The 23005-nt window shown below is 32.3% G+C and overlaps 1 protein-coding gene across 1 annotated transcript in view; it reads left to right on the forward strand.

Annotated features, from left to right (window-relative positions):
- The window catches only part of LOC132727535 (intraflagellar transport protein 140 homolog), a 40291-nt gene extending 17596 nt beyond the window's left edge, over positions 1–22695 (forward strand). Inside the window, exons 8-30 of the mRNA XM_060713074.1 lie at positions 203–309; positions 778–920; positions 1430–1522; positions 3302–3412; positions 3940–4110; positions 4608–4735; positions 6620–6737; positions 7316–7482; positions 7906–8077; positions 8808–8939; positions 9487–9713; positions 11096–11273; positions 11797–11880; positions 12918–13024; positions 13500–13595; positions 14230–14362; positions 14868–15011; positions 15424–15552; positions 16292–16474; positions 17254–17460; positions 17948–18327; positions 18792–18933; positions 19564–22695. Coding sequence (XP_060569057.1) covers positions 203–309; positions 778–920; positions 1430–1522; positions 3302–3412; positions 3940–4110; positions 4608–4735; positions 6620–6737; positions 7316–7482; positions 7906–8077; positions 8808–8939; positions 9487–9713; positions 11096–11273; positions 11797–11880; positions 12918–13024; positions 13500–13595; positions 14230–14362; positions 14868–15011; positions 15424–15552; positions 16292–16474; positions 17254–17460; positions 17948–18327; positions 18792–18933; positions 19564–19785 — 3574 coding nt within the window. The 3' untranslated portion in view covers positions 19786–22695. The remainder of the gene's footprint in view (positions 1–202; positions 310–777; positions 921–1429; positions 1523–3301; positions 3413–3939; positions 4111–4607; positions 4736–6619; positions 6738–7315; positions 7483–7905; positions 8078–8807; positions 8940–9486; positions 9714–11095; positions 11274–11796; positions 11881–12917; positions 13025–13499; positions 13596–14229; positions 14363–14867; positions 15012–15423; positions 15553–16291; positions 16475–17253; positions 17461–17947; positions 18328–18791; positions 18934–19563) is intronic.
- Positions 22696–23005: the final 310 nt, after the last annotated feature.

Raw genomic sequence — 23005 nt, forward strand, 5'->3', positions numbered from 1 at the left:
ACAAGGAACTGATAACTTAAGTACATGCCAAAGCAGAGGGACAGTGTGAATGACAGTAGAAAGGATTTCATGATCTATCACAACCAAAGTCACCTGCACTGTCTTGGAATTGAACCTTGGTTGCCTGAATAAGTCCAAAGCTCTATCCTTTGTTTTAATCAAACAGCTTGCACCCATATGTTATAATTGTTGTGTATTGTAGGATGTGGGAGCTGGAGAATGAGGAGAATTATATACTACATCTTGATGGTCACAGTGGATATGATCCTAATGAAAACATTACATGTTTAGCTTTCTCTGAAAAGAAAGGTTAGAATATCATAGTCTCACATAAATAGATAATAATTAAAAATTTCATTTTAAAGGTATTTTTTCATTCTATAATCAGTATTGATCAGCTAGTTAAAAAGTGCTGTTCATCATAAAGTTAAAGACTTCAGGTAAAGTGATCAATTTAGTCATTTACTATGATATTATATATATATATATCTTTACACTGGGGCCAAAGGCAAATCAGTATGTTAGGTAATAACAAAAAGACTAATGGAATATACACTTAAACAAGTTTCCCAATGTCTGGGCATAAACAATTTCTTCTGTGCTCAAACCCAGCTCCTCTTAAATGATTTCACAGAAAAATTGTTCTCAAGTGACCTGAAAATATGTCCAGGATTTTGTAATTTGATTATTTATGGCAATATTATGGCCCCTTTGTTATCTATGAAATATTGGCGGAGACAATGTTTTGTGACAGTTTCCTATCTCTGGTTCTTATAGGTACTCTGGCAGGTGGTACAAATATGGGGAATGTAGCCTTGTGGAAATATACACCACCTGTAGGTAATAAGAAAGTTGATGGTGAACAGAAATGGAAACTACAGACTCCAGCTACAGTGGAAGGTCCAGTTTCACAAGTTACTGTAAGTTATAATACTTTATTTAAATGCACCTAAAGTGCAGAGTTCGTTCACATGGTTTTCTAATATACAATTTAGTTTCTCTAATCTTTAGTTTTCTGTAGATTTGATAAGACTTGTTTTAAAGTATATTTACTGAAAGATTTTGAAAGATTTATATACTAAATCTTTATAGATAAGCTATACTCTTAATAAGGAAACTAATTTTCAATTCTCTTATTCATGGGAAATGTTGGTTTAAATTCTAAAATGAGATTGAAAGGTTATAAAGCTGTATCTTATGAAAGAACTTGAGTAACATGAACACTAAAACTATGTTGTTACCATGATATTATGGTAGATTCTCGAAAGAATTGTAACATAGAATGTCTCTGTTATTTAACATGCGTAATTGTTGCACTTTGATTTCATTTTCATAATGTTATTTGCTAAATTTTCATAACTACTATTTAAATCAGTGTTTCAATAAGTTCTGTGTTTCCATTGTAAATTTGTTTTTATTTTATTTTCAGTGGGGTTCAACAAAAGATTTGCTTGCTGTGAACACTATAGCTCATGTGTTCATGTTGAATGAACATGTGATGAGTGCTAACTTCAGAGATCAGGTATGTTACCTAATTTATATATTGATATTTTCATTAACTTCATCAGACCAAACAACATAGTGTTGATGTAAAATCCCAATACTTCATAACCTTAGTGCAATAACTATAAAAATTGCAGTAAAAGGCAGAAAGATGCAATAAACATATGGCTGATAGTTTCAATTTAACATTGAAATGTCTTATAAGAATAAGAACTTTATTTCCCCATTCTATCTACTGTCACATTGTCATGTCATTTATCCACAGAATTTTGGGGTATCCCTGTGGTATTGCAATTTTCAAATACATATGCATCTTTTTGTTACAATTTAAAAATGTTCGTAAGAATAATATTTTTAGCTCACCTGTCACAAAGTGACAGGGTGAGCTTTTGTGATCGCTTTTCGTCCGTCGTCCGTCCGTCCGTCGTCCGTAAACTTTTACTTTAAATGACATCTTCTCATAAACCACAAGGCCAATTTCATCCAAACTCCACAGGAATGTTCCTTTGGTGGTCACCTTTAAAAATTGTTCAAAGAATTTAATTCCATGCAGAACTCTGGTTGCCATGGCAACCGAAAGAAAAAACTTTAAATATCTTCTTTTAAAAAACCATAAGAGCTAGAGCTTAGATATTTGGCATGAAACATCTTCTAGTGAGTGTCTACCAAGTTTGTTCAAATAAAAGCCCTGGGGTCAAAATTGGCCCCGCCCCGGGGGGTCATTGATTTTCCCTATATGCATATAGTGAAAACTTAAAAAATCTTCTTTTAAAGAACCCAAAGAGCTATGGCTAAGATATTGAGCATCAAACATGTTCTAATAGGTGTCTATCAAGTTTGTTCAAAGAAAAGCCCTGGGGTCAAAATTGGCCCCGCCCCAGGGGGTCATTGATTTTCCCTATATGCATATAGTAAAAACTTAAAAAATCTTCTTTTAAAGAACCAAAAGAGTTAGAGCTAAGATATTTAGCATGAAACATGTTCTAATAAGTGTCTACCAAGTTTGTTCAAATAAAAGCCCTGGGGTCAAAATTGACCCCGCCCGGGGGGGTCATTGATTTTTCCCTATATATGCATATAGTAAAAACTTAAAAATCTTCTTTTAAAGAACCATAAGAGCTATGGTTAAGATATTTAGCATCAAACATGTTCTAATAGGTGTCTACCAAGTTTGTTCAAATAAAAGCCCTGGGGTCAAAATTGGCCCCGCCCCGGGGGTCATAGATTTTCCTTATATGTGTATAGCATAAACTTAAAAAATCTTTTTTGAAAAAACCCAAATAGCTAGAGTTAAGATATTAAGCATGAAACATCTTTTAGTGAGTGTCTACAAAGTTTGTTCAAATAAAAGACCTGGGGTCAAAATTGGCCCTGCCCCGGGGTCATTGATTTTCCTTATATGTGTATAGCAAAAACTTAAAATCTTCTTTGAAAAAACCCAAATAGCTAGAGTTTAGATATTAAGCATGAAACATATTCTAGTAAGTGTCTACAAAGTTTGTTCAAATAAAAACCCTGGGGTCATAACTGGCCCGGCCCCAGGCGTGTCATTGTTTTTAACTATATGTGTATAGTAAAAACTTTAAAAAAGTCTTCTTTTAAATAGCCCAATGAGCTAGAGCTTAGATGTTTAGCATGAAACATTTTCTTATGGGTGTCTACCAAGTTTGTGCAAATAAAAGCCCTTTGGTTAAATTGGCCCTGCAATGTTTTTTGGGGGGGGGGTTGGGGCGACCTATATACAGGTGAGCGACCTCAGGGCCATCATGGCCCTCTTGTTCTTGTTATTATATTTCAGACTGCTGTAGTACAGTTTGGTCCTAGTTCACTCTCTATTGAGGTGTTCTCTAATGGAACACATCATGATCTTAAAACAGATATACAAGTCAAAGGAATATACACAACAAAGGTAATGTTTTGTTCCACTAAATAGTTTTTATGTGACATTTAAACTGACAGTATAGATTTAAAGAGGACTCTGTATATGTATTATTAATTTTAAAAGCACTAGCCAACTTATTTCAAAATGCAACTAAAGGCAGTAGATTTTTCTTTTAGAGACATTATTATTTGAGAGAAGCATCTATTAATAGTTATTTGATTTTAAGCAAAATGTCTAACCATTCGTCTCAGCTCTCTGACCCTAAGTTAATCTTGAATAGAAAAAAGTGATTACTCGAAAAGAAGCCACAAATTATGGTAAGGTTAGTCATCCATTTGTACATGACTTAGATAATAAACTGCAGCTTAACCCAAGATAAACATTCAAATTTTAGATATTGATGGTGGTCTTAGTTGATTAATTTGGCTACTTCAACTTAAGGAATTAAATCAATGTTAGGATCATGTTAAAAAAAGGAAATTTGATAAGGAGTTGATCAGCATACCTAATGAATTATTTTCTATAAAATCTTTTTCGTAAATTCTATTTTATAGGATGCTCTAGCGGTATGGAATGGTAGACGTGTAATTCTATATGAATATTCAGAGGATAAGTCAACTATAAAGGCCTCTGGTAGCTTCACAACAGATTCTATGATAATATGTATATATGAACAAAATGTGTACAGTATAGAGATGCAGAAAGTTCAAGTTAGAACATTCCAGGTAAATCTGATATAAAGTTAAGTTAAAACATTCCAGGTAAAACTGATATAAGTTCAAGTTGGAAATTACCAGGTAAATCTGATTTCAGTTCAAGTTAGAATATTCCAGGTAAATCTGATAATAAGTTCAAATTAGAACATTCCAGGTAAATCTCAAGTTAAAACATTCCAGGTAAATCTGATATAAGTTCAAGTTAGAATATTCCAGGTAAATATGATATAAGTTCATGTTAGAATATTCCAGGTAAATCTGATATAAGTTCAAGTTAGAACATTCCAAGTAAATCTGATAATCTCAATCCAGACAAAAACATGCATCATTTTTTTGAGAATATTTCAAAATGTATGATTAGCGATTTATGTCCCCATCATCTCTGTTGGCTTTAAGTCTGCTTTGAGTGACAAAGCATCTTAGCCAACCTTTAGACATCTGTGGGTTTTTCAACCAAGGTGCAGAAAAAAGTTGTTTTTTACCTCTTTGTTTTTCACTTTATTCAGGGTACAGTAAAACAGTCCATAAACTTCAGTGAGGTAGAAGGACAGCCTGTATGTTTAGATATATGTGGAACCTACCTGTTGATAGGCACTGACATAGGCATACTGAAGGTTTTTGATTTGTCAAGAAGGTAATATTTTTAATTTTTCAATAAGTTTACATCTTTTAAAAGGTCTACATCATGTTTTGCTAAAAAACACAACAGACCTGCAGTTCACAATTGGCCTGAAAAGTCCATTGTACCTTACTCTGAGACAGTTGTGTTCTTCTTACAGGCAGCTATTATGTTGTCATGTAGTCATTAAATACATTAGTTATACTATGAGTAGGCTCACATTGAGGTTTTTTGATATAGAGGAACTGGAAATATTTTTTCAAGATTTTTATACCACATCTATACCAATAATGTGTGTGCATTTCAGTTCATTCGCTCACTCCATTTTTTCCAGAATAATCTCTTAATATGCGAAAAGTCTTTAAAATAAAAAGCGTTTAAGCCCTTTTATGTCAAACCAAGATAAGAATCACACTAAAGATCGATTTTCATTTTTTCACTAGGTATATTTATTGTCTTTTTCATATACATGTATTTCTGTTTTAAGTTTCCCATTTGATGACACTTTTTTTTTTCTTCAAATTTTATGTTTTTAAGCTTTTGAATATCAGTTGAGTTCCTTTAAGTTTTTTTCTGTAGCCTGATTAGTACAATGAATGATGATATTATAAAAGATGTGCAGATAAGCGTGCCTGTAAGAACAAAGTATCTAGTATAGCATGAAAGTACCTTATTAGTCCCCTACCGGTTTACCGGAGGGGACTTTAGGTTTACCCTCCGTCCGTCTGTCTGTCTGTCCGTCTGTCCGTCCGTCAGTCCGTCCGTCCACAAAACTGGATCCCGCGATAACGCAAAAAGTACTGAAAATATTTTTATGAAACTTGGTATATGGATAGATGGCAGTATGGAGATTATGCACGTCTTTTTCTTTCCTTCCTATGTTGCAAATTCTGGTTGCTATGGCAACAAATAGACTGAAAATATGACAAATTTTACACATAAACTGGATCCCGCGATTACGCAAAAAGTACTGAAAATATTTTTATGAAACTTGATATATGGATAGATGGCAGTATGGAGATTATGCACGTCTTTTTCTTTTCTTCCTATGTTGAAAATTCTGGTTGCTATGGCAACAAATAGACTGAAAATATGGCAAATTTTACACATAACCTGGATCCAGTGATAACACAAAAAGTACTGAAAATATGTTTATGAAACTTGACATATGGGTAGATGGCAGTATGGAAATTATGCACATCCTTTTCTTATCTTTCTATGTTGAAAATTCTGGTTGCTATGGCAACAAATAGACTGAATTTCAAGATTTCTTATTCTAGTTTTTAAGTTTTTTCACTATAAGTTCTTTATTTCTTAAGGTATTTACTTCAAACTTTTAATATAAGTTGCTTGTCATCAACCACATCATATGTGTTAAGGTTTACAACTCTAGTACAAAATTTATCAGAATTACCTCCCTTGAACTTAAAATTTTCATGAAAAAAACATTGTTTTTTTTAATAACTTCTTTTTCTGAATGTATCTACTTCATATAAATGTTTCTTATTGTCACTCAACATTTGTGAGTGTTCAATACTCTAGCAAGACTATTTCCAGAATTATACCCCTTTTGAACTTTTTTTTGAGAAATTGGTAATTTTTACTCCAACTTCTTCAATCATGATAGGATTTTAAAAATGTTATATTTTGATAACAGGGATGTTTAAAAAATAACTTTAAAGTGTCCTTCAGTCCGTCTGTCTGTACATAAAAACTGTTTCCTGCGATCACTTTTAAAGAACTTTTCAACAAATTTACTTAAAATAGGAACCTAAGTGAATGGCCCTTCAGAATGTTGCTTTGGCTCGTACCGGTAGGGGACTTATGGATTGCTTGCAATACTATGATAATTGCTTGTTAAATATGCTTTTATGATAATCTATTTCTTCCTCATAACAGAGAAGCTAAGCCACACAGTCACCCAAAGAATCTACATGAGCTGGTTCCTGGTTTTGGAAGTTTATTGGCATGTAAAGTAAACTGTAACGGTACCAAAGTCAGTGCTGCTATCAAAATGGTATGTTTGTGTTTTTAATAAGTTAAAAACTACATGTATATAGAGACAGTTCAATCCTTCATGATTTTTTTTATCATTGCAGGAAAAAAATAAATTTATATTTAAGGTTTAAAAGGTGCAACTAGCTGTGATTTAGTATGTTGATGTGAAGAACCAATGTTGTAAGGCCTGTTAGGTTCCTTTGATTTAAAGTTATATAGAATTTATTTTAGTTTGAGTTATAAGCCAATAGCTTATAGACAAACTCTAGAATCAGTTCCTTGAACCAACCAGTACTGAGCAATGAGTGTAATTTATTTTTTTGCTGAAGGTAATGGGGGTTTATTCCTGATGGTTTGAATGCTTGCGGCTAGCAATCCTTAATTTACTCATATGAAGTGTTGAACACTTTATCATGCCGTCACTTTATTTTATTTTTATACAGATATTTTTTTAGTACAGTATACAATACAATGTACTATAAATGTTGTAATGACATCATCTCTGATGGAATTATAATATGACCTGGTTTATGTTGTGGAGAATATTAACGAATATGGTAAATGATTTTATTTGTATGTTACTTGTTTTTTTTACAGCAAGGTGGTACTCAGACAGATCCCAAGTTGTATTTCTGGGATATAGAGACGGATTCTCTGTCATATTTTAACTTTGAGACGGGTAAAGGAGAGCAGGATGATTATCCACCAGAACAGATGGTCGGTATGCAGTCCGGTAGTGCTATAGAAATGAGTGATGCTGATAGGTACGCTTACACATATATCTATATGACCTTTTTGATCACCCCTTTGAAGGGAATATAGCTTTGCTTATATATAACTTCAAGCACTTTTCACTTAAGCCTTGAGGTATTGCTTTGAAAAATTAAATGCTTATATGGTATGGAATCTTGATGTGTTTATAATCACAAGGTGTTAAGTCGAAATCTTAAGGATCTATTCTTTTTCTACTATCAAGAACAGGGAATAGTCAAGCCTGATTTCTGACTGACAGCAGTTGATATCAATGCAATACTACTTTCATAATTCGTTAGTTATATATATTTCAAGTCAAGTTTATTTTAAATGTCTATGTTCATACCAGAACATCTGTTGCTTGAATGCCTTTTCAAACTTACCTCGAAGATAATATCAAAATAAAGCTTCATTGTAGTTTTTTAATATTTCAGAGGTAAGGATCAAGCTGCTAAGGATATTGCTGGTCGTTTTCCTATCACCCATCACTGGGACGCTCATGATCCAAAGTTAGTCGTGTGCGAGGCTCGCATTCTCCCCAGGACAGACAGTAAAGAAGAGAAAAAACTGAAAGCCACGCTAACCAAACAAATAGAGGAGGGTCCTGTAAGTATGGCTGAATAAGCAGCTGGCCTAATTTAGTGAAAACAATTCATTTGAGCTAAATTTAAGTTTTTAGAAATTAAAAATTGCAATGTTAGCAACACTGTAGGAGGCAGATTAGGATGAAAACTTAATATTCTGGGATTTAACCATGAATGTATAGGAACATATTAGAATATTTCATAACCATTTTACTTTTTAAAGGCACATTATGCCTCAGAAATTCATTATTTTTTAATTCTTTAAACACAAACATTTGTTTAATAATAATGGATTCAAAGCATATTAGATGTTTAACAACTGAAGAAAGTTGAGCTGAATGTGCAGTAATGTGTAGTAAAATGTAAACAAAGTAGTATTTTGACACCTATACAAAATCATTCACTATGATGATACCCATTGCCAGTAGAGCAAAAGAAGTAAAAGAAAGTTCATTTATGTTGCAAATGAGTATCTTTTATTATTTTTGTTTTTTGGAAACTGTAAAAATAGATTGTTTTTGATAGCATTTGTTAGGCATAATGGGCCTGTTACAATCATGTTAATATATATATTTTTCTAAATATTTAAAAGTAATAAAAGCAGGCTAATTGAACCAATATATCTTTAAATTTAGATCAAGACAGAACTTAACCATATGCTGTGTATGACATGTTGTTAAAAAAATGAGAAAATAATTAAAGTTAATTAGGTTATTATATATATCTAGCTCACATATATGTTTTGTATACAGGTGGAGGTAATGGTAGTATCACTGTTCTGTACACCAGAGAATGGTATACTTATACAAGACAGCTTCCCGCTAAGTGATGACTACAACTGTCTACTTGGTATTGAAGTTCCTTATCACTACTTTGTTAGAAAGGTAAGACCATACCTCTGTGTTTGTTTTGTACTTGAGCGTACAACTGGCCTTAAGGTTATAAAACTATTTTCCTCAGTTCTGTCTCAAATCTCAGGTTTTTCATTGGTCAGTGTTCATTCTTTGGCAATTTCTGACCAATCAAATATCTGAGATCGAGCTTGGAGAATTTCTTTATAACTTTGGGCCTGAGCTGTCTGACTATATGGTATCTGTTTGCTTCTCAATTTTAGTAATTTTATCCTGACAGTCATTAACCTTTACCACCCTAAATATCTTAAATGGATTTGCCCAATTTTCAAGCTGGACAAAACTATTCATCATTTTAAGGGAAATTTCAAAGTAAGAACTGAGTGAATAGTGAACACTAGTCACATGGGTAGAATTGCCAGCTCCTGACAGGCTAAGGGTTAAACTAATCATGAACTGTTTGAATTCAAAGCTAGACTTGAATTCAAAGCTAGACTATTCCATTGTACAATTTTAAAATATTTTCATTTAATGCCTATTGAAAATATAATACAGTGGTGAATTTATTTGTAATTAACAGAATGAAACTAGTGAAGATGAAAATGCTAACCAGGAGTCCGGTCATCTTGTAAGACCGGACACAGCAACTGTGATATACCCTAAACTTGTGTCACGTTCAACCATGCGTGACTTTGTCGGTCTCGAGAAAAGCGATAAACAGACACGGGAGGCCATGTTGAATTTCAGTTATTATCTGACCATAGGCAACATGGACGAGGCTTTCAAAGCAATTAAACTGATTAAAAGGTGAGTTAATGTCTTTTTTGCGTCAATGATGTAAAGATTTGATTTGTTTGATTTTAGAAGTATATCCAAATATTGAATTTAACAATATTTGCTGTTTATTTTAGATTGCCTTTATTTTTTAATTCAATTATATTAATACATTCAAGGGAAGTAACTTGTACTGTCATTATACATTCAAGGGAAGTTACTTGTACAAGCATAAATCAAATTTCAAGGGAGGTAATCTAGACCTTGGACCTTATATTTGTCTGGCAATATTACCCAGAATGCAATTCACTATCAGCTTTTTTTTCCCCAGAAATTTTAGCTTTTTTTCACATTAAGAATAATTATTCTGGAAAAAAACAGGATGGTGGAATGAGCTAAAAATTTGCACACAAGATATTGGATAAGACCTAAATTAAATGGTACACAAATCTCAAAAAAATATTTGCAGTACTGTCATGTCAGAAAACCTCAGTGGAGTCCCTCTTAAGCCTAAGAAATTTGTAAATTTTTCCTTCTGTAGGAAAGACAAACATATGTTTTATACTAATACATAGAAAATGTTAGAGGCTTTAACACCTGACGAAAATAGATAGAGGATATTGAATGAGTGTAGTTTAATACTAAATTTATTGAATGAGTTGAATAAAATCATATTATGCGAGCCTCTGGCGAGCATAATATTGTTTTATTCAACGAGTTCAATAAATTTAGTATTGAATCTAAATAAATATAATATTCTTTTTATCACATATATAAATAAGAACAGTAAACTGCTAAAATGAGTAATTTTTCAATGACGCGCCTATAGTGTAACGCCAACATAAGCGCACTTTAACGCTATGTTTCTATATGGCGCAAATGACGTCACGTCAAAATGTTATTACACTAGTGTAATATCGTTTTTATTAAATGGCTTTATTACACTCCTGCGCCGCGGTTTATGTGATAAAGCTGAATATGAAATAATCCTTTATAAAGGAAGCAAATCGTAAAAAAAGCGATTTTTGACCTTCATACAAAATAACTGTCATTGTTCATTGTACTTTTTGTCGAAACACAAAATAACCAAAGATGGTTTAGCTATGTGACCAATGAGAATAGTTTTTGGAAATTGTAACAGGACAACAAAAAGAATAAGCGCGTTTAAAAAAAAACCCGGAAAAGCACCATTTTTCAGTCTTAAATTTGATTGAAATAATATTTTTATTTTTTTTTTTTTTTTTTAATTTTTTTTTTGGTGTGTGGGGGGGGGGGGGGAAAGAAGGAAATAATGTTATATCTTCTACGTTTTGTCCAACACTGGTTTTACAAGAGAAAAAAAATGAAAATTCCAAGTCATCACACAATAGTCATTGATGTAGAAAAACAATTATTATTTTTGTTTATGTTTATAGTGAGTCAGTATGGGAGAATATGGCCAAGATGTGTGTCAAGTCTAGGAGACTGGATGTAGCCAGTGTATGCCTGGGAAATATGGGGCATGCTCGGGGAGCTAAAGCCCTGAGAGAAGCTCTTAAAGAACCAGAATTAGACGCTAAAGTTGCCACTTTAGCAATGCAGTTAGGCCTTTTTGTAAGTGTTAATTTGTTGAATCAACTATAGTTGTAAAAAAAAATAGAAAATAAACGTTGATGGCCGCAAATTATTTTCATATGGCATGAACAGTTTAAAGCAAATTTTTCATTTTTACCAGTAGTCAAGGCAACTGCTACATAGAATATTTTGTTGTTTAATCAAATAGAGGTAAAATAAGTATTGTTGACTGCTTGGGTTCAAACCCTGTCAGGGGCAAACTGTTGTCTCCATAAGCAAAAAACTTTACATTCATTGCTTAGTAATGGTTGATTCCTGGAACAGATTTGAGGGTGTTTCAGTAAGCTAATAGCTTCCAACAAAATCAAACTAAAATAAATTTGTATAAACTAAACAAAGGTACTATAGAGGAATACTTACCTGGGTTTCTGTCATAAAGTTTTAGTGTTCACTGATATTTCACCATTAAACATAATATCAATGTAAAATGTATTAACTACACACCAGTTTCTATAGCAACAGCATGTTCCTAATGTTATATTTTTGTAATGTTTATTTATAGGATGATGCAGAAAGATTACTTAGGAATTGTAAAAGATATGACTTGCTGAATGAATATTATCAGAATGCAGGCCAGTGGGGAAAGGTATGTTATTATTGAAATACACAGTTCTACATTATCAGCTCTGCAGATTAATTTATTCTGCTTAAAAGGAAAACTTAGTGTGTCAGTTACTGTTGACAGAATCACATTCACCTCACAGTTATAGGTTCGAATCTGGCTAGGGACCTTGGCTTCTTTCATATGAGAAAGTTATTCAGCTAGCTTACCAAAAGGTTGGTAGTCCTATGTGGATGGCAGTTTGTATTGGAATTAATGCATGACATAGCCAAGTAATCTAGAAAGCTGCCATAAGGCAATAATACTGTTGATGTGACTAAACCCCCAAACAACATAAAAGTAGTCTTGTGTCCTTTCAGATCAGTCACTAAAATTTGTATATTTTTGTAAGGCAGCAAATGTTGTATATAAATCTACAAAGAAAATCATCCATAGAGAAGGTTTTAGTAAAACATTGATTGATATTATCAAATTCAAACACAAACATTTAAAGCTGCTAAAAGTCACATTATGCGCATTTTAGCATTGTCAATTTGAGTTATTAGCTATATTTTTAAAAAATATTGACTATTATAAGTAAGGATTGACAAATGATTGATAATAACAAATGATTAGGGTAAAAATATAAAAACAGCATAAACCCCACTCTTTTTTATCCAATGAACATTACTGATTAGAAGGTTATAGCCAGGGGTCATGCGAGTTTTTGAAGGTTATATATAGATATTCCCATAGGTCACATGAGTTATTGGTTGTTTATGTGTAACAAAATAATGGATTGAAAACAATAATGACAAAATTTAACAAAATAATGGATTGAAAACAATTATGACAAAATTTAAAGTTCCATCCTTTTCCAGTACACTCACCATTACATAAACTTGGATGGGCATAATGTCACTTTAAATATGGTGTACAGAAGGATTGCAGCATATAAATGTGTTAAGCATGTATCTAAAATATTCACTGTTAAGGTTATTACTAAATGATTATTGTTACTAGATTATTATTGTAACTAAATTATTATTATTACTAAATGATTATTGTTTTACTGTCTTCAGGCAATGGAAACAGCGGAGATGTATGACAGGATTCATTTACGTACCACATACTACAGCTACGCTAAACATCTTGAAGCCAACGGAGAAATGACAGAGGCTATACCAAAGTAAGTTCCCAACATGGTTGACCTTTGTTTGAATGTTATCTTTTAACAATGTTTTTTAGAGAAAGTTGAAATTTTTAAGTAATTATTGAGCTTGACATACTATTAAAGTGTAAGAAATTGTAAAATGATGTAAATGCAGAATTCAAAGTGAACAAATACATTTGTAGCCAAAAGATAACTATATGTAGTAGACTTTATATATATCATTTTACCTGTTGTTTGGGTAACTTAACAACTTAAACTAATTTATTTTATGCTTTTCAGTGGATTACAGATTTATCCGTGAAAATTATATTTGATAATTTCACAGTGAAAATTATCAAAATAAATTATCAAAATATAATTTATCTTGAACTTTAAAAACAGTATTCTCAGTCTTTGAGAATACTGTTTTTAAAGCTCACTCAATGAAATAAAATTTCATCTTACACACAAACAAACAAATATCCTCTATATATCATTCTTAATGTTTCAGTTATGAGAAATCGGACACACATAGATTTGAAGTACCCAGAATGCTCTTTGATGAACCTGATGCTTTAGAACAGTATATACTCAAACATAAAGATAAGTAAGTATAGACAAGATCTTCTTTATGTTATATTGAAACAAGATATTATTTATGCTATATTGAAACAAGATATTCTTTATGTTATATTGAAACAAGATATTCTTTATGTTATATTGAAACAAGATCTTCTTTATGTTATATTGAAACAAGATATTCTTTATGTTATATGAAGAATCTTTCATTCAAAAAATTGTCTGAGTAACATTTTCCAGCTTAGAGATTAGTTTTTGCCATTTCCATCGTACTGCTGTAAATTGAAATTATGCTTAAGGAAAACTACAATTGTTTTATGTGAGTAAGCAAGCTTTCCATAATGCTTTTGGAAAGTAAGTGGTTCTCCGCAATTTTCTATCTGTGCCATAAGTTAAGATTAGAATGTCAATTTGAGTCTGAACCAGGAAATTTCTGGAGTTGCAATTTGATATAAGCACAGTCCATTCCAACATACAGTCCATTTCATGTACAGGCATCTTGAGTTTCGACCTCCACTGGTTAAGTTCCATAGTTATCATATTAATGTAGACCATTTGACATCAAACCACAGTGTGTATGCATCTTGTATAGTGTAATTAGATTTATCTAAGTCTTCTTCGTAAAAAAGCTATTTCACAAACAAAATTCTGTATCGTTGTAGATCCTTGCATAAATGGTGGGCCCAGTACATGGAGAGTTTGGGTGAAATGGACACAGCATTACAGTTTTATGAAATGGCCAGGGATTATTTGTCTCTGGTGCGAGTCTACTGTTACTGTGGCAATATGGACAAGGTAAGAAAAAGAACTTTTCCTATCTTATTATGTTGTAAGATTTGGACAAAAGAATGAAAATTATGAAGGTTTCAAATTGTAATTTTTCCTTAAAGATGCAGTGATTACAGGTATTGGCCATTTCCAGCAGCCTTGCTGTTAGGAAAACCCTTTAGCGGCACGGTTGAGTGTCCGCCTTGTAATAGAGAGGTCTGGAGTTCAAAACCCAGTCACAACCTGAGGATTTTTCAGGTTTACAATAAAGATATGACTATTTTTATTTTAGTATTGTTGGTTTGAAAAATGTTTTAGCAACAAACATCAGGTAAACTGAATTTTTGGTAATGAAAATGTCCTACTTTGTATTTAACATCCATGTGGTAGTTAAGGGACTTTTATCAAAATTCTTTGTATTTTGATATAAAAATCCTTGAAGTGTAAAGTCTAAATCTATCCTTATAAGATTTTAGTTTAAAGAGTAGATATATAAAACATGATACATGTTTGTTGTATTTTATATGACCAGGCATCAGAGATATGTAATGAGACAGGGGATAAAGCAGGATGTTATCATTTAGCTCGTCAACTAGAAAACCAGGACCATATCAAGGAGGCCATACATTTCTTCCAGAGGGCAGAGGCTTTCGGAAATGCCATTAGGTTGTGCAAGGTATACTCAAATTTTTGTACAATTTAAGCTTTCCACATAGTCCGTGGCCGAATGGTTAAGGTTGTTGACTTCAAACCACTTGCCTCTCACTGCTGTAGGTTGGAGCTGTGCGTGAATGGATTCTACATGTAGGAAAGATATCCAGCTAGGTTACGGAACATCAGTGGTTCTGATCAGGTGCCCATTTGTGCATGAGATCTTTCTCTACCAATAATAGAGTAGTTAAATTTTGTATAAAACTGGTAATTTCATGAGTTTTCTGTTTTGCTAAGTTTACAAACATTGCTCAGTACTGGTTGTTTCTAGGAACAGATTCAAAAGTCTTTCTGTAAGTGTATATCATCCAACATAAACAAAATAAATTAGTATAAACTAACTAATTGTATAAAATGTTGTATATTTGATGTACTAGGAACACAGTTATGAAGATCAGATGATGAACCTGGCGTTGATGGGACGACCGGAGGATATGATGGAGGCAGCGAGGTACTACGAGGATAAACCAGGACAACAGGATAAAGCTGTCATGTTGTATCATAAGGTATGATGCTGATGTTGTACATACTTAGTTCAGCATAAATAAAGCATACGAGCCGCGTCACAACAAAACCAACAAAATGGGTTTGCGACCAGCATGGATCCAGACCAGCCTGCGCATCCGCGCAGTCTGTTCAGGATCCATGCTGTTCGCTATCAGTTTCTCTACTTGTAATAGGGTTTGTAAGCGAACAGCATGGATCCTGATCAGACTGCGCGGAGGCGCAGGCTGGTCTGGATTCATGCTGGTCGCAAACCCTATATGTTGGTTTTGTCATGACGCGGCTCATATGATGTTTTTTTTTCGACATTTAATCTTTAGAGTACTGGTGTCTCTTGTAACTGTAACAGGCTCCTCTCCCTACCTCTCACAAATTTCAAAAAGAGAGGTCAGTGATGCATATGGCATGCTAGTGAAAATTTCTCTCAAGTTTTAAAGCAAAATTTTTTTGTAGGATTTGTATTTCTCACATACCTTATTCTTAAATACTTTTATATGTTATTATAACTTGTTGCCAATGTGTATTTCTTTCAATGTACAAAAATGTGAAAGTGTATATATCTTCCTTTCATATGAATTTGCTGTATGTTTTTTATTGCTGATTATTTTATATTATGTACTTAGTAAATTGAAAAATATTTATCACTCATATTTTTGTTGGTGGCTATATTAAAATCCAACAAACAGGCAAACAAACAAAAATCTTTATATAGTCTTGACAATAAATGTATGATATTTACAGGCTGGTAATTTCTCACGAGCCTTGGACCTGTCGTTCCGTGCTAAGCAGTTTGGTGCTCTACAGATGATATCTGGCGACCTTGACGAGAGAGCTGACCCTGAGTTGTTACAGAGATGTGCAGACTTTTTCCTCGAAAATGGACAGTTTGATAAGGCTGTTGATCTTCTTGGCATTGGCAAAAAGGTATGGCTGGTCTCTATGTAGATACTCACTATAATTATGATTCAATATGAGAAATTTGCATTTTTGGTAATACAATCATTACAACCTTTATAGTTCTGCTACTATCTCCTTGCTTATATCTTCTCCAAGTTTTATAGGTATGTTTTCTTATCCTGAACATTATTCAGACTGTATGTAGAACAAACAAAAGTAGTATACAACAATTGCTCAACAATTATACTTAAAGAGTCGCATTTTGTTAAAAGAGTAACAGTTTTAGCCTAAAGCATTCAGCATTTTGGTGATTCTGAAAGTTCCATAGATTCCATCATTTTAAAATCACTTGAAATGATATTTTCACAGTGAAAATATAGCCTCCTTAAGCATTGTGGTTGATAACTTGATCACTACAAGTTTAAGTCTGTGTTATCTCCCTTGGATGAATGATAGATAGATAGCATTTGTTGTTAGTAAGGTTCATTGTAGCTAGATTTCATTATGTGATTGGAAATCAAGAAATATCTGGTCGGTCAAAAATATATTTTACAGCATAAACTGTAATGATAAAAAGGTTATGTTTAAAGAACTGAAAATTATATGTGTATATAATACAGGAAGTAAATTGTTTTATATTGTTATGTATAGTTGAGTTACTTCCCTTAGATAAGTTTTATAAGTTACATGGATAAAAGTTGAAAAGTCAACATATAACATAGATGTTTTGGATGCAATTCTAAGTGAAGAAAAAAAAACATGTATAAAGGAAGATAAGCTATATTATGTTTATCTATATATGACAGTATTGGGAGGCACTTAAAATATGCATGGACCAGCATGTGGAGGTTACAGAAGATCTGGCGGAGAAGTTGACACCTACAAAGGAGGAGCTAGGTGGAGACACCATGGAGAGGGTGAAGATACTGGAGGCTATAGCAGAAGTTTGCATGCACCAGGGACAGTATCATCTAGCCACCAAGAAGTTCACTCAGGCCGGAAATAAAATGAAGGTAGTGTTATTTGTTTATATAAAGTCTTTCGGGTTTAATTTTTACCCTCAATTAGTCTGTGATATTTTTGATTGGGAACTGTTAGGTGACAATCTGTATGATTAAGCTTGCTGGTAAATGAAAGATGTTTGGGAGTTGAATTTTAATGGTTACATTAAGGATGCTTTGTTAATGGCAAACTTGCAAAACACAGCTTGTACAAGTGATTTGATTAAAAAAAAGGAAGATAATTTTAGAAGAATCAAATAATAATGTTGCAGAGTTCAGTTACTTTCAAGGACAAAAATCATCGCTTAGCAAGGTAACGAAATTGATTTTAACTTTTCTTATTGATATTTTCATGAAGTTCATTATTAATTAAATCAGTCTCATAACCTGTTTGTGATACTTGCAAATACACCAAAGTTGTCTTTCATTTGATTATTGAAGAAAACATTTTGTTTCTTCTTTTGTCAATTGTATATATATTCTTGCTGTTTTATTTCAGGCAATGAAGGCATTATTAAAATCTGGTGATACTGAGAAAATCATCTTCTTTGCTGGTGTATCCAGACAAAAAGAAATCTATGTCATGGCGGCAAATTACCTACAATCTCTAGATTGGAGGAAAGATCCCGAGGTCATGAAAAATATCATAGGTTTCTATACCAAAGGTCGGGCATTAGACGCTCTGGCATCATTCTATGATGCCTGTGCTCAGGTGGAAATTGATGAGTATCAAAATTATGACAAGGCCCTTGGTGCGCTGGGCGAGGCATTTAAATGTCTTAGCAAGGCCAAGATGACAGACGAAGCTCTACAAGAAGAGAGATTAGGTCAACTGAAGAATAAAATCACACTTATAAAGAAATTTGTGAATGCAAGAAGGTATGTCAGTAAAAAACATGTAGAAAGTTTTTTGACAATTTTCTGTCCATTTTCTATTCAAATGATTCAAAGGCATTAGAAATCAAAGATTTTCCTTCTAGTTATGTTAGCTTCTATTTCAGTAATTCTATTTTGATTTACTGTGAATTCACAGGTATGAAATTTCGTGGTTTTGTCACAAAGAACATTTTCATGAGTTCTTTAATTCATGGACTGTTTATTTTTCAGAAAGCAAAATATTGTTACAGCAAACAGAATGAAATTTTGTTGGATCTTAAGTTCGTGGATATACGAATACCACGAAAATTAGTTCCCCAGTAATAATAATGATTTTGCAGTAAACTGTTTTATTCCATTGTAACATTTAGTAAAGTTATGTCCCTTACATGTACCCATTGTCATGCTGTTTATAAAGATATTGTAATATTTCAACATGTGTGACACAGATATTTTATATAAATCAGGATATATGACGAAGATTCAGAGGAGGCTATTAAACAGTGTCAGGTACTTCTAGAGGAACCAGATCTTGACAGTGGAGTGAGAATAGGCGATGTTTATGGCTTTATTATTGAACATTATGCCAGGAAAGAGCGCTGGAAGGCTGTAAGTGTTTTATCTGTACCAGTCAGCTTATTTTATGTGCAAATTATGATCTATGATGTATGTATTATGAAATTACTAGTACGCTTGATGAAATTGTTTTCTTTTGAAATTAAATCAATTTTTAAAGTCTGCCTGCTTAGTTCAGTTGGTAGAGCATTGGTCATCTGGGAGTAGCTGGTTAGATCCTCAAGACGAGGTGCAATTTTTCTATGACAAATGATGTTTGGCATTGGATCCAATGATCTTTTGTTTCTCACTACTGATTGAGAAATCATGTCAGGATTAGTTGTCAGTCACTTTCAAAGACACGACTACCGTAACAGAGAAATAGGTAACTACTATTTATCCAGGAAAGTCGTTTAGTTTCAGGATAAGTAGTTAATCACTTGCAGAGAAACGACTTACAGAGAAATTTGGTAATTACGAGTTATCCAGGAAAGTTGGTTATTTGAATCAACAACTGAGATATGCTTTTAAAAATATGTTGAAATCTGCGTAAAAAAAACAACAGAAAAACAAATAATTGATTTCTATCAAATGCAGATATACAACTTTTGCCAATTTAAAGAAATGGAGGAAAAAAATTTAAGATTTCTATAATAAACATGCCATGGTTTCTATATTTTCTAGGCCTATAATGCTATGGATGAGATGAAGGGTAGAATATCAGGTGTGAACATGTCTTACTATGTGAATATGCGAACAATACAAGCTGTTCATCAAGCTTTGGATATACCACTTAGTAACACGATAAATGCCGGCCAGATGAACGGGTACCGGTCGGCAGGTCACGAGGATGAAGATGGAGACATGGTGGAGGAGGATGTTCCCATGTATAATGATGATCTTTGATAATGGGAGATTGCGTCTGTGATAAACATTTAAATTTGATAAGAATGTGAAAAAAAAATGAAAATCATTTATCTTGTCATAAATTGTGAGCAAGATTTTGTTTTGGAAAAAAAAGCTTATTAAATGTTTGAGCTTTTTTACGACATGCTGAAATTTTAATGATGCTAAAAATCAGTTTATGAGATGTAGGTGGAGTGTTGTTTTTTTTTAAAAGAGAAAAAACAACAACATTTTTATACATTAACTTTTTTTGAAGTTTGATCACCAAACAAAGGTGAAACAAAGGGAGTATCTTACACTATAAGATGTCATTAAAGTTTTTATGCCAACGTTTCATGGTAGGGAAACTTTAAATTACATATTAGTAAGACTTTTCAGAGGAGATAGCCATTGTTGAAAAATTAGGACAAACAAGCATATCATGGGTAATTTTGTATGTATGTATGAACATTGGTTTTCTACATGGCTCGAGGTATTGGTAAATGAGTTTAAATGAGTTAAGAGTTTCTTGTATTCATCTGCATTTAGGTATGGTTATGAAATAGTATTTGGTTCTTAAGTTTTTGTACATTTATTGAATTTTGATGAGATATGGTTTATTTTTTGTTAATTTAAAACTATTTTTCAAATTTTTGAAATGAAGGGAGGTAACCTTGTTAACTCTGGCAAGAATGGCATGTCAAGGGCAACAGGCTAGGCCAGGCAGCACTTTTATTTCAAAGTAACTATATGAAAAGAAAATAGGCTGGACATGTTTAATATACAAAATAAGTAGTTTATTGGTTTAATCTTGGAAGCCTTGGAATTTTAAGCACCCAGACCTTAAAGGTCCATTAAAGCCCCAAAAAAATGCTGTCGTTTTTATTCCTCAAAAGCATTTCTTCTTTGGTAATCGTTAAAATTATAGTGATTAAATATTTTGTATTGATACAAAAATACTTCTTTGTTTATATTTTGCTATCTTTATGAGATATTGCATGTTCAGGGCTAATTTCTTCAGTTGTTTGACTTCAAAATTCTCTTAAGTCATTATTTAAGACATTATCTACCACATGATTGACCTTTCTAAAGAATTAATATATTTGTAATTTCTGAGGCATGATGGGCCTTTAATCCTAAAATTGTAAAATGTTAAGGATGTATTGTCATTTTCCATTCAATTTGAGAACAAAAGTGACGGAACTAGTCGAATTTATAAAAATCAATAGTGCATGGAGTCCCTCTCCAAGCATAAATAGGTAGACTTCCTTTTAAACAACACAACTGTCATTTAGAAATTATAAACATGAATGTCCTTCAGAAAATTATTTTTTTCTAGAAAATTTTGTAGTTTTGCATTGCATGCTCAAAGTGCATTGAAATCCAGAGACTTTGATGTGATAAAGTCCAGAACTTTAAATTAAATTGATAACATTGATAAAAATTTACATTTTTTTCTTTTTTGTTGTTCATATAAAGGACTTTACACACTTTTTCAAAATGAAAATATAGAATATTTTTGTTCTTTTGTCTCAATTTTCAATCTAGTCTTCTGTGCTGAAGTAACTGTTGCCATTTTTTGTGCCCAGAATGTAATAGGAAAAGCATGTTGAATTATAAGATTATACATGTATACATGTTTCATTAACAATTATGATGACCCAGTATTGTTGTATATATGTGATATGTTAAAACCGGAAGCATATATATATATATACATTTATGTAGTAGTTTACTTTGTTCTATATGCTAGCGTGTACATGGAGAGAGTTCTGGCATACACCCTGTAAACCCCTTTACTATTTATTGATTTTTTTTTATAATGTGAGTCATTCTACACATGTCTGAAGGAGGATGAAATCATGGTGCAAATAGGTACCTTAACTTATTGTAAATTAAGTATTTATGATGTTTGTGCTCTAATATATATGTTTTTTTTTATTGTAACATGATTTATGTATACATTTTTTTTTTTTAATTTTCAAGTCCGTCCATTGAATACATGATGTGCTTTATTTATTGTTCTCTCATACAACAACTATGTTACAACCATACATATCATATACACAACATATATGTACCTTTATGTGTCTGAATCTCTTGGCAATTTTTTTGCCGGAAAAATGTTAGTTACTATAGAAACGTTTTATTGTTACTATTTATAGAACGCTAAGATTGTTACTATTTATAGAAAAATTGTGCTGAGGTTGTGCTATGTGTTCTGTGCCTTAATGGTTTCAACTTTGTTCTAATTTCTGATTTTTGTTATCATTTTAACTTTCGATCAAGAATATTCATGGGTAAGACAATTTATATTAGTGATTATAGGTAAATTGTTTGGTTAAATGAAGGTTTAAAAATGCTGTACTGTTTTTGTTGACCCTTTTGTTATGTAATAATGACTTTAGTTTGGTGATACTTCATATTTAAATCTTACTCCGAATCTGAGTCTCAGATAATCATTGACATAGATTTCCGAGTTAAATTGAGGGAACAGTTATCTGGACAATTAAATAGGGTTATAGGTCAAGGTCACAGGTGAAAATTATGAATCCAGGTCTTGAAATCTAGTGTTTTAAAGTTAAATTATATGTATGAATTACAAGGATTCACTTTGATCAGGTTTGCATAGGAGGTGACAATTTGGGGCAAATATAAAACAAAAATGGTTTTGATATATTATTTTTGTTATCATATACCGTTATATAATATTAAATACAAAATGTCTGTGTATGTTTTCTCCTAACATGGTTTAATTTTCCTTTTGTAGATATTCTTACATTATTTATTTCTCTCATCTGCCATTTTATATGTTTTTTTTTGCGTATCATTGATTTACTGTGTATAATTAATCATTACAACACATTTCTGATTGAGAGTTTTTTTTATATTCACACTATGATTTCTAGAAATTCTAAGCTTAGTTTGTTAATGTATGAATAAAATGATATATTTTGAATCTGGATTTGAGTTTTTTTCTTTTTTCCAAGACATGTAGAATTTAAAATTTAATAACCAGAGATCAATATTGAGAATTTTTAAATTTCCATACAGAGTTGAAAAGGTATGTGTCTTGTTTATAGAATATGTCCAATCAAAAAATGGTTTATACTTAAAAATGAAACCTGCGAAGTTTGGGATGAATTTTGCCATGGCAACCCACATACAGCCTGCACTGATTAGATTTAACCATAGCTTGAAACCAAACTTTGACACAACAATCATTAGGACAATACCTTCA

Source organism: Ruditapes philippinarum, unplaced genomic scaffold (genome assembly GCF_026571515.1).
Source record: "Ruditapes philippinarum isolate M1 unplaced genomic scaffold, ASM2657151v2 ctg2117_1_1_1_1, whole genome shotgun sequence".
Taxonomy (NCBI): Eukaryota; Metazoa; Mollusca; class Bivalvia; order Venerida; family Veneridae; genus Ruditapes; species Ruditapes philippinarum.